The sequence below is a fragment of the Nomascus leucogenys genome, chromosome 12 (assembly GCF_006542625.1).
Source record: "Nomascus leucogenys isolate Asia chromosome 12, Asia_NLE_v1, whole genome shotgun sequence".
Taxonomy (NCBI): Eukaryota; Metazoa; Chordata; class Mammalia; order Primates; family Hylobatidae; genus Nomascus; species Nomascus leucogenys.
Window position 1 is genome coordinate 11,437,634 of NC_044392.1, and position 12,674 is coordinate 11,450,307.

The window sequence follows — 12,674 nt, forward strand, 5'->3', positions numbered from 1 at the left end:
GCTCATACCTGTAATCCCAGCACTTTGGGAGGCCAAGGCAGACAGATCTCCTGAGGTCAGGAGTTCAAGACCTGCCTGGCCAACATGGTGAAACCCTGTCTCTACTAAAAAATACAAAAATTAGCCAGGCATCGTGGTGCACACCTGTAATCCCAGCTACTAGGGAGACTGAGGCAGGAGAATCGCTTGAATCTGGGAGGTGTAGGTTGCAGTGAGCCAAGATTATGTCACTGCACTCCAGCCTGGGCGACAGAGCAAAACCCTGTCTCAAAAAAAAAAAAAAATCACCCTGGGACTATACATATTTTTTATTTACAAATATGTTTGTAGTTCCCCTTTTAAGGAGTTCTTTAGACTATATAACACATTATTTTAAATATATTCAATTCTGTTCATGGAATTTAATGTTTTTGATCTAGGGAAATGTTATTAAAAGGTAAGTCTGGTGAATAAAGTATACACTGTGAATTTAAGTATGGGAGGTAACCCAAGATTAAACTGTATGTCACAGTATTATTTTCAATAGCAAAAATCAGAAGCTATCCAAATTTTTAAGTGAGTACAGAAATAATGTTATAGCCATGCTGGAACACAGTACAGCCTTTAAAAATGATCAGCACAAGCTGGGAGTGGTGGCTCATGCCTGTAATCCCAGCACTTTGGAAGGCCAAGGTGGGTGGATCACGAGGTCAGGAGTTCGAGACCAGCTTGGCCAATGTGATGAAATCCTGCCTCTACTAAAGATACAAAAAATGAGCCAGTTGTGGTGGTGCGTGCCTATAATCCCAGCACTTGGGGGTCTGAGGCAGGAGAATTGCTTGAACCTGGGAGGCGGAGGTTGCAGTAAGCCGAGACTGCACCATTGCACTCTAGCCTGGGCGACCAGGCGAGACTCCATTTCAAAAAAAAAAAAATTATCATTACAAAATTGGTACAGCAATTTACAGAGAAGTGTTCCTGTATAATGTTAAATTTAAAAAGCCAGACAGAAACTTGTACATGTATTAGTATTATGACTGTAAAAATGTGTATGAATAAAAAATACTGCAAAGAAATATAACAATACGCTCATACCTCTTGGATGTTAGGTTGAACCACATGAAACCACATATTTACAAGTAAAAGCAATCAAATATCACCAGTTTTATTTGGTTCAACCTATTCTTTGAAAGGAAATACACAGACACACACATACACACTCACTCACAGACACAAAGAAATACACATAGATATTGTTTGCTAATTTTCTTTATTGGCTTTTAAACATTAATAGAAAATAGCAAAATGTCATGAGAGTACATTTGCTCTTTGTTTTATTACTAATAGAAGTTTTATTTCAGTATCATAATGAAGACCTGGAAAAAGACAAAACATCACAAAACTGCCTAGGAAGAGGAATGGAACGAGTAGCAAAGAAGTTAGGGGTGGCTCATGAAGAGATTCAAAGGCTCACTGATGAACTACAAGTGAAGGAGAAAGAACAGTGTAAATTAGGTAAGCTGTGGTTTCAGATGACCATTTCCGATCATGCTTTAACTATACTGATCTCATCTCAGGGTGGAACATGAGAAAAAAAAAACACTGAGAAAAAAAGACTTTAAGATAAACACATAAAAGTGATGAACTGCCTCATTTTCTACCATGCTAGGAATTTTTTTCAAAGCCTAAACATATCTACCAAAAGTGCGCAACTCTTAAGTGTATACCACTCACCACAAGAAATTCCCAGCCTCTCAGAAGCCCCCCTTTGTTCCTTCTTTCTATCTCTACATCCTTCCTCCTCCCTCAGAGTAACTACTGTCCTGACTGAATGCAGTTTCTGCGTTTGACTATATGCAGTATGCCTTCTATGATTTGCTTCTCCTGCTCAGTCTTATAAGATTCATTCATTTTGCTACACGTAGCAGTTGTTTGTTCATAGTTGTTTATAGTATTTCATTAATAAACATACTGCAATTTATCCATTCTACTGATGGACGATTGTGTTGTCAGTTTTTGTCTATTATGAATATTGCTGCTATAAACATTTTGGTATATGTCTCAGTGTGCTTATTACACATTTCTGATTGTGCTAAGAGCAGAATTACTGAATCAAAGGGCAGGTTCTACTTTGGTCTTCCAAGGTAATTATACTAATTTAAGCTTTCCTCAGTTGTATGTGAGATTTTAGTTCCTCCACCTTCGTTTTCAATACGTGGTACTATCAGTCTTATTAACTTCACCTTTTATGTTGAGTGTGTAGTGGTATTTAAGTGTGGCTTTAATTGGTATTCCCTGACTGCTAATTAAGTTGAAAATCTTTTCATATGTTTGTTGTTGTTGTTACTCGTTTGGATATACAACTTTGTGAAGTTCCTGCTCGAATCTCTTGTATATTTTTCTATTTTATTTATTTGTGGGAGTTCTTTATATATTGTAGATATGAGCCTTTTGTTGGTTATAAATGTTATGTTGTTGTTATTGGTTTTTTTTTTTACCATAAATGCTAATATTCATCAAGTTGGGTTTAAGTGAATTATTCTTTATGCTTTCTGAGTTTTCATGTTTAAAGCCTTTTCTTCACTACAAGATTATTGAAAATATTTACTGGTTTTGGGGAGGTACTTTTATTGTTTATATTTACATCTTTGCTTTATCTAGAATTTAGTATAAAAATTTTAAATTATAATTATCTCCTTTCTATATTTTTAATACGTGACTGATTCTTTTACAAATGCAATATATAGGTTACTTTAGAATCATAAACATTAAAAATGTTAAATGTATAAAACAATAATGATTATGCCAAACTGTGTGATTAAAAACAAATAATAAAAAACAAAGAATATCAGGATGTAAATTTTTTATAAATACATTTTAAACAGTGGACACAAATAACTTTTCAGAATGATGGAAATGTTCCATATCCCGTTTGGGTTGGTGGGTATACAATTGTACATGTTTGTCAGAATTCTTCAAACTATGCACTTAAAAGGGTGCATTTTACTGTATACAATTTATTCCTTAGTAAACACACTCTAAAAAGAAAATAAATTTGGTCACATGAGCATGATGAGAAGCAATATTTGCTGCTTGCAATACAAGAAGAAAAAGGAAAAGCTGGATATTCAGTACCCTTAGTAGTTACATTTGGACACAACAGAACACAATCACATAGCAACCTGTTCTATCAGCAGTTGCTCTGTAGGGTAAATCCCAAGCGTATCAACTGAAAGCCATCTCCATAGTGAGTCTATTAGGACTGTTGGGAAGCTGAATTAGCAAGTCCTTTTGGAATGTTGTGCAGTATCAGTGTGTGTGCCATCTGTAACTTCCTGAGTCATCCACTTATAGCAGAATTTGTAGCTAGGCATGTGTTATATGACAATATTTCCCAAGTATTACCTTGTTTCTTTCAACAAACTCTTTTTAAAATAAATCCCTTTAGCTCTCTTTAGTTTATTCTTTAACTCTCTTATCACATCATAAAATTTAGATGAAAATGAAAAATTTTTTCAATGATAATTTTTTCAAGAATAAAAAAGAATTTATATAAAATATTTATTCCTCAACAAATGAATATCAAGAAAAAAGATGAATTTTTAAAGATTTAAGAGACTTATTAACCAATTATGATGTGTGGCCTTTATTGAATCCTGATTCAAATTTTTAACATTTATAAAACAATTTGAAATTTGAACACTTGCTAGACATATGAGTTAAAGATTATTGTTAAATTTTTGTTAAATTAATTTTTTGTTTAAAAAGAGTTCTTATTTTTTAGAGATATATAGTGAAATATTCATAAGTGAATGAAATGATGTCTAGGATTTGCTTCAAAATAATACAGGTCTCTACCTTATATCTATACAAAAATTAATTCAAAATGGATCACAGAGCTAAATGTAAGTTAAAACTATAAAACTGTTAGAAGAAAACAAGGAAAACATCTTCATGATCTTGGGTTAAGCAGTAATACATTAAATATTACATCAAAAGCAAAAATGATGAGAAAAACTAATACATTGGACTAAATCAAAATTTAAAACTTTTACAGTTCAAAACATACCATCAGAAAGTGAAAAGACAACTCATAGACTAGAAGAAAATATTTGCAAATCATTTGTTTGATATGGATCTTACATCCAGAATATGTAACAAATTCTTACAATTTAATAATTAAAAGACAGCCCAATTTAAAAATGGGTTGAGGGGCTGGGTGTGTGACATGTGCCTGTAGTCCTAGCTACTTGGAAGGCTGAGGTGGAAGGATAGCTTGAGCCCAGGAGTTTGAAACTGCAGTGGGCGATGATTGTTCCAGCCTGGGTGACAGAGCAAGACCCTGTCTCAAAGAAAAAAAATGGGCAAAGGATTTGAAAAGGCATTTCCAGGAAGAAGATATGTGAATGACCAATAAGCACATGAAAAGATGCTGAGCACCTCCCATCACAAAAATTGATAAGTATGTGAGGTGATAGATGTGTTAATTAGCTTGATTTAATCATCCCACAATATAAACATATATCAAAACATTATATTGTACCCCATAAACATATACAATTATTATTTGTCGATTAAAAAAAAGATGTTCGATACCATTAGTTATTAGGGAAGTGCAAAGCAAGACCACAATGAGAGTCTACTTCATACCCACTAGAATGGCTATGCTGAAAAAGACAGATAGTGACAAGTGTTGGTAAGGATGTGGAAACATTGAAACCCTTATACATTGCTGGTAAGAAGGTAAAATAGTGAAGATACTTTGGAAAACATTTAACAGTTTCTCAAAATATTAAATGCAACCCAGAAATTCTACTCCTAGCTATCTACCCAGGAGAAATGAAAACATGTATCAACACAGACTTGTATGTAAATGTTCATAACAATATTAGTTACAGTAGCCAAGAGTTAGAAACAACCCAAATGTCTGTCAATTGGTGAACAGATAAACAAAATGCAGTATATCCATACTGTGCAGAAAGTAGCTAACAGCACACCCGACACTGCTATTCTTAAGAAAGGACTGCTTATAACAGTCACAAGCATCTGGCTGACATCTGGGAACTTGGATTTTGGGAAGGTTTCCACCATTCCTTAACCAATAGTGGCTCACTGTGCCTAAGCTGTTTATACAATGTGGTCCATGCAGAACACCTGCTTTCCTTTAAGAGTCTTGGCATATGCTGGGCAGAAAGTGTGTGTGTGACCAGCCCTCAACAAAACCTTAGGTGCTGAGTCTTTCATGAACTTCCCAGGTAGACAACATTTTACATGTATTGTCACAGTTCACTGCTGGAGACATATCCTGTGTGACTCCACTGGGAGCGGACTCTTGGAAGCTTGTTCCTGGTTTCTTCTGGCCTTTGCCCTATGCATCCTTTCCCTTTGCTGATTTTGCTTTATCCTTTTGCTGTAGGAAATCTTAGCTTTGAGTATGAACATATGTTGAGTCTTGTGAGTCCTCTTAGCACATCACCAAACCTGGGGGTGATCTTGGGAACTCCTGACACTCATATGATAGAATACTATCTGCCAGTAAAAAGGAAGGAAGTACTTATACCTGCTACATGGATGAATCTCAAAAACAAGCTAAGTAAAAGAAGTCAGAGCAAAAGATCATATATTGTGTGATTCCATTTAGATGAAATGTACATAAAAGGCAATGCTATAGAGATAGGAAGTAGATTGGCATAGCTGGGCACAGTAGCACATGCCTATGTCCCAACTACTTGCCACTTGGAAGGATGAGGCAGAAGAATCACCTAGCCTATGAGTTTGAGTCCAACCTGAGCAACATAGTGATGCCCTGTCTCAAAAAAACAATGGAAAGTAGATTAGTGGCTGTCTAGGGCTAGGTACGAAAATTGGGATTGACTAAGTGCATATGATTTTCTTAATAGGCTGATGGAAATGTTCTAAAATTAGATTGTGATGTTGCATACCTGTAGATATACGAAAAACCATTGAATTGTCCACTTGAAATACGTAATTTTTAAGGTATGTAAACTGTACCTCAAAGCTGTTAAAAATATAAGAACTGGGAGAAGTAAGTGTATTAGGTGAAAATCTAAGGTGGCCTCCAAGAGCCCCACCCCCTAGTATACATACATCTTTTCCTAGTTATTCAAACAAATACAATCTAGATGCTGCTGTGAAGAGATTTTGTAAGTGTAGTTACGGTCCCAAACCAACTGACTTTAAAGAAGGGAGATTATCTTACATGAGCCTGATCTAATCAGGTGAGATCTTAAAAGAGTCAAGGCATTTCCTGGCAAAAAAGATTTGAAGTGCAAGAGGGATTTAACATGAGGGAGATTCTTCATTAATGACTTTGAAAAGCAAATAAGTAATAACTTTGAAGATGGAGGAGACCACGTAACAAAGAATGTGGGCAGCCTCCAAGACCCAAGAGAGACCTCCAACTGACAGTCAGTGAGGAGATAGGGACCTCAGTCTTACACCCTCAAGGACTGATTTCAGCTAACAAGCCGAATCAGATTGGAAATGGATTCTTCTCCAGAGCCTTCAGAGAGAAACACAGCCTGGCCAACACCCTGATTTCACCCTTGTAAGACTTTGATCACAGAACCCAGGCACACCATGCCCAGACTCCTGACCTAGAGAACTATGAACTAGTAGATGGATGCTGTTGTAAGCCACTAAGTTTGTGGTAATTTGTTATACAACATTAGAAAATTAATATAATATGTAAGGGTATAAGTGAAACAAGATTGACCATGAGTTGGTAATTGTTAAAAGCTGGGTGATGGATGTAGGTATTACCATAACTCTGCCCTAGCTACTTTTGTATATATTTGAAATTTTCCATAAGTAAAAAAGTTTTTTTTAAAATCGATGCTAACTAGACTTAGAAAGAGACTTAGAAATAGACTAAGAAAGTACAACTGTTAATCCAGTAGAGAGATCTCAAGAAAAGTTACAACCAATACAGTTTTAGAAATATTACTGGTTTAAGAGGACTATTGGAAAGCTACAGTTTTCTTTCTTTTCTGTCTTTTTTTAGAGACAGGGTTTCACTCTGTTGCCCAGATTGGAGTACAGTGGCACGATCATCACTCACTCACTGAGTTCCTGGGTTCAAGTGACCCTCCTGCCTCAGTCTCATGAGTAGCTAGGACAGCAGGCATGTAGTGCCACAGTTGGCTAATTTTTAAATCTTTTGTAGAGAAGGGGGTTTTACTTGCCCAGGCTGGTCTCAAACTCCTGACCTCAAGCGATCCTCATGCCTCAGCCTCCCAAGTGTTGTATAGGTGTGAGCCACTGTGCCCAACCCCAGAAAGCTACAGTTTTCAGGTATCCACACAAATATGGCAGAAACTAACCTGACCATACAAGTTAATAAATTCGGTAGTCTGATATTATCTAAATTTTGAGCAATATATTTCACTATGTGTGCTATTCCAAAAATAGTTATTTTTTTCAAATAGCAATCAAGTCAAATGTTTCAGAACATCTGAAGTACCTCTTCAGAACTTTGAGGTTCACAGAATACGGTTTGGGAGCCCCTGGTTCACATAATAAATTCTGAGCTCTCTTATGTAGCAAATAAGGTCTTTCTGGTTTGGCCTCTGCCTATGTATCCAGGTCATATCCCACACTTTCCTAATTCTCTGCACTACAGACCAGGCAGTATTAGACTATATGTAGTTCCAAAACTACTCAGTGTTCCCTCCTATGTCATCTCCTTTGTTCTGTCCTACCTCCTACATTACTCGTGTTATTCCCTCTTTCTAGAATATCCTTTCCACCTGCCCTCACTTTACTTTCCTTCTTCCATAGAGGAATACATTTGCAAAACTGTTCTTTTAGTAAAACGGAAGCTATTTTTACATCTTTGGCTCAGTGTAAACAGACCTAGGTTCACATCCCAGACATACCGTTTACTAGTTGTGTAATGTTGAGCAAGTTGCTTAACTTTTCTGAGTCTTGTTTGTCTCATCTATGAAATGGAAACATGAATATCTACTTTGCAGATTTGTTATGATGATACATATATCTGGCACTGGCAGTTGCTGCTATGGTAACAGTAGTAGTAATAATATTGCTATAGTTAGGAATACAGTTTTAGGTGAATCTGGTAGGTTATCCTGGGATTTACTCTAAAGAACTGAGTGTTACGGATGTAATAATAAAACCTTCACAATTGTGCTGATGTATTCACTCTGTGGTTAGAAGTGACCCGTTATAAAATTCATGTTAGTCTCTTACTTCTGGGAGGTTCTTCATTCTGATAATATAGGAGATCCACCAGCAATATCACTGGTGATGAGGAGACCACAGGAGACAAAGGGATAAAACCTGAGATAGAGAACCCAAATCCAATAGACTCCAATGCGTCATGTCTTCCTAAATATCATTGTGCCATCCTTATACAATTCTTGCATAGTACCAAAAGCTATTTCCTGAAATTTTGTTTTTTTGATATATCTAGCAGCTATTGGCAAAATTCTAAATATGATTGATTGCAGAAATTATTTTTACTTATTTCTGGGTGTAATTTCTTTTTGCTAAACTGGTAGTACCATACCTAAAAACTTTCAGCTTTTCCTATTGTTTACAGTGGTTTAAATTCCTCTTCATCATGAAATCTGATGGAGGAAACTATTAGGGAAAGACAATTACGAGATCAGATAATCAGGGATAGGGCTAAATATAGGGTGCGGTAGGAACTCTAAGAGAGAAGTCTGGGAAAATTCCGTGAGGAGCTGACATTTAAGCAGAAACTCTAAGGACAGTAGCCAGGTGAAAGAAAGTGTTCCAGAGAGAGAGTCATTTGAAATTTGATTATTATACTAATCATTTGCTCCTTATACAAATATTTTATTTCTTTTTTTAGATTCTGCACTTAAGAAGGCTCAACTAGAAATTGACAAATTGAAGGAAAATTTGGTAAAGCTGAAAGAAAATGGTAAGTCATTCTAGAAGATACGATAATTATTATTTAGTAGCCAAGAACGATGGTACATGCCTGCAGTCCCAAAGACTTGGTAGGCTTGGGCCCAGGAGTTGGAGGTTGCAGTGAGCCATGTCTGTGCCACTGCACTCCAGCCTGGGCGATAATGCAAGACCCCATCTCAAAAGAATAAATTTTAAAAAAATTATTATTTAATAATAATACATTAAGAAATAATATACATTAATAATATGCTTTAAAATAATATTTAGGAATTAAAATAATGAGTACTATGACTATTATTGCTGTTGCTACTGCTGTTATTATTACTACTACTACTACCAGTACTACTACCATTTATTGCTTACTAAGTGACAGGTACTCTGCCAGGCATTTCACATGCGTTATCTGTAATCCTCACAACAGTCTATGGCCATACCACTCTGAACACACATATCTCATCTAATCCTCATAGCAGTTCCAAGTAGTGAGTAATAGTATCCCCATTTCTTAGATAAGCAAACTGAGTCATGGCAAAGTTAAGTGAGTTATCCAGTAGCTACATTAAGTATCAGAGCTGGTATTTGACTCTTTGTATGTCTGACTCCCAAACCGGTGATCAACACAAATCATGCATATTTTACTGGGACCACTGACACCAATATACTTTATAATGCATTTAACAATACTTTGTACATATTTGTTCACTGGGAAGCCAGTAGGCTTGAATTAGTGGTGAATTAATCTGACCCTAGCTTGCCTATATAAAAATGCTACCAGTTATCAATAATATAATGAAATTTGACTATTTTAATGGTAATGGCTAAAAAATTTTTAAATACGTTTACCAGTTATTAAATTCTAAAACTACACATACCCTCCTTTTAAAAATGTATGAATACAATTATAAAATGAACACTGCTTTCTTAGTAATTAATAGAACAAGTAAACAGAAAAAAATCAGTAAGGATAAAAAAGTCCTAAAAATATTAGCAATCCACATGACCTAGTTGATATTTATAGAAAATTTCACCAGAATACACATTCTTTTCATATACCCATGAAACATTCACCAAGAGAGACCATTGTGGTGGAACTGGAGGTCATTATGCTAACAGAAATAAGCCAGGCACAGAAAGACAAACATTGCGTGTTCTCACTTATTTGTGGAATCTAAAAATCAAAGCAGTTGAACTCATGGACATAGAAAGCAGAAAGATTGTTACCAGAGGCTGGGAAGGAGAGTAGAGGGGCAGTTTCAGGGGGAGGTGGGGAATGGCTAATGGGTAAAAAAAAAAGAATAAGACCTAGTATTTGATAGCACAACAGGGTGACTATAGTCAATAATAATTTAATTGTACATTTTAAAATAACTTAAAGAGTATAATTGGATTGTTTGTAACACAAAGGATAAATACTTGAGAAGATGGATAACCCATTTTCCATAACATGATTATTACGCATTGCATGCCTGTATCAAAACATCTCATATAGCCTTTTGGCTCTGTGAGCAGCACCATGGCTGTTGGCAAGAACAAGCACCTTATGAAAGGTAGCAAAAAGGGAGCCAAAAATAAAGTGGTTGATCCATTTTCTAAGAAAGATGGGTGTGATGTAAAAGCACTTGCTATGTTCAGTATAAGAAATATTGGAGAGATGCTAGTCACCAGGACTCAAGGAACCAAAATTGCATCTGATAGCCTCAAGGGCCGTGTGTATGAAGTGAGTCTTGCTGATCTGCAGAATGATGAAGTTGCATTTAGAAAATTCAAGCTGATTGCTGAAGATGTTCAGGATAAAAACTGACTAACTTCCAGGGCATGGATTTACCCGTGACAAAATGTGTTCCATGGTCAAAAAATGGCAGACCATGATTGAACCTCACGTTGATGTCAAGACTACCAATGGTTATTTGTTTCATCTACTCCGTGTTGACTTTACTAAAAAACACAACAATCTGATATAGAAGGCCTCTTATGCTCAGCACCAACAGGTCTGCGAAATCCAGAAGAAAATGATGGAAATTATGACCTGAAAGGTGCAAATGACTTGAAAGAAGTGGTCAATAAATTGATTCCAGACAGCACTGGAAAATAGAAAAGCTTTGCCAATCTCTTTATCTTCTCCATGATGTCTTTGTTAGAAAAGTAAAAATGCTGAAGATGCCCAAGTTTGGTTTGAGAAAATTCATGAAGGTAATTGTTCTGAAAAAGCCACTGGGGATGAGACAGGTGCTAAAGTCTAATTAGCTGATGGATATGAAGCACTGGTCCAAGAATCTATTTAAAGTTCAAAATTTAAAAAAAGAGAAGCCATCCTGGGCCATAAAGCAAATCTCTGTGAAAAAAATGAAATCATACAAATTATGTTCTCTGATCATAATGGAATTAAACTGAAAATTGGTAACAGAAGTAGGTTAGTTGGAAATATTTGGAAATTAAAAAGATTTTTTTTTATTTGAGACGGATTCTCACATTGTCGCACAGGCTGGAGTGTAGTGGCATGATCTCAGCTCACTGCAACCTCCACCTCCCAGGTTCAAGCAATTCTCTGCCTCAGCCTCCCGAGTAGCTGGGATTGCAGGAACCTACCACCATGCCCGGCTAATTTCTGTATTTTTAGTACAGATGAGGTTTCACCATGTTGGCCAGGCTGGTCTTGAACTCCTGACCTTGTGATCCACCTGCCTCAGCCTCCCAAAGTGCTGGGATTACAGGAGTGAGCCACTGCACCCAGCGTAAAAAGATATTTATAAAAAGACCATGCCTTCAGAGAAAAAAATTAAGAGAGATATTAGAAAATATTTTGAAGAAAATGAAAATGCAACAATATCATCATTTCTGTGACATAGCTAAATCAGTACTTAGAGGGAATTTTATAGTATTTAATGTTTATACTAGAAATCAAGAAAGGACTCAAAATAATCTAAGTCTATACCTCAGAAACCCAGGATAAGGTGAGCAGAATAAGAACAATAAGAATATAATTAAATATAATGAGAATAAGAACAGAATAAGAAGAAAAAATTAAATCCAAGGCATGCAGAAGGAAGGAGATATTAAAATAAGAGTTAAAGTCAACAAAAGTGGCTGGGCGCTGTGGCTCATGCTTGTAATCCCAGCACTTCGGGAGGGTGAAGCAGGTGGATCACGAGGTCAAGAGATCAAGACCATCCTGGCCAACATGGTGAAACTCCATCTCTACTAAAAATACAAAAATTAGCTAGGCGTGGTGGTGCACACCTGTAATCCCAGCTAACTCGGGAGGCTGAGGCAGGAGAATCGCTTGAACCTGGGAGGCAGAGGGTGCAGTGACCCGAGATCGTGCCACTGCACTCCAGCCTGGCGACAGATCGAGACACCGTCTCAAAACAGAAAAAAAATCAACAAAACTAAAAACAGAATCACAATAGAGTAAATCAGTGGAACCAAGAGCTGCTTCTTCAGAAAGAACAACATTGATAAACTTTTAGCTAGATTGGTCATGAAAAAAGAGAGCTCACAAATTACCAATATAAAAAATAACAGAATAGTTCTACAGAATAAAAAGATAATATGGGAATATTATGAATAACTTTATGCCAATAAATTGATGGCCTGGATGACATGGACACATTCCTTAAAAGACACAAACTACCAAACCTCACCTAAGAAGAAATAGCTCTAAATCTATGTAAAGAGACGGAATTTTTAGTTAAAACCCTTCCCATGGGCCGGACATGGTGGCTCATGCCTGTAATCCTAGCACTTTGGGAGGCCGAGGGGGGTGAATCACTTGAGGT

General features: G+C 36.4%; 1 protein-coding gene and 1 pseudogene across 2 annotated transcripts in view; both read left to right on the top strand.

Moving 5' to 3' along the window:
- The window catches only part of CCDC30 (coiled-coil domain containing 30), a 149,131-nt gene that overhangs the window by 8,382 nt on the left and 128,075 nt on the right, over nucleotides 1-12,674 (top strand). For both annotated transcript variants that reach the window (XM_030823616.1, XM_030823617.1), the window contains exons 2-3: nucleotides 1,341-1,494; nucleotides 8,837-8,908. In XM_030823616.1, the coding sequence (XP_030679476.1) occupies nucleotides 1,341-1,494; nucleotides 8,837-8,908 (226 nt within the window). The remainder of the gene's footprint in view (nucleotides 1-1,340; nucleotides 1,495-8,836; nucleotides 8,909-12,674) is intronic.
- Nucleotides 10,412-11,180, top strand: LOC105740636 (annotated as a pseudogene).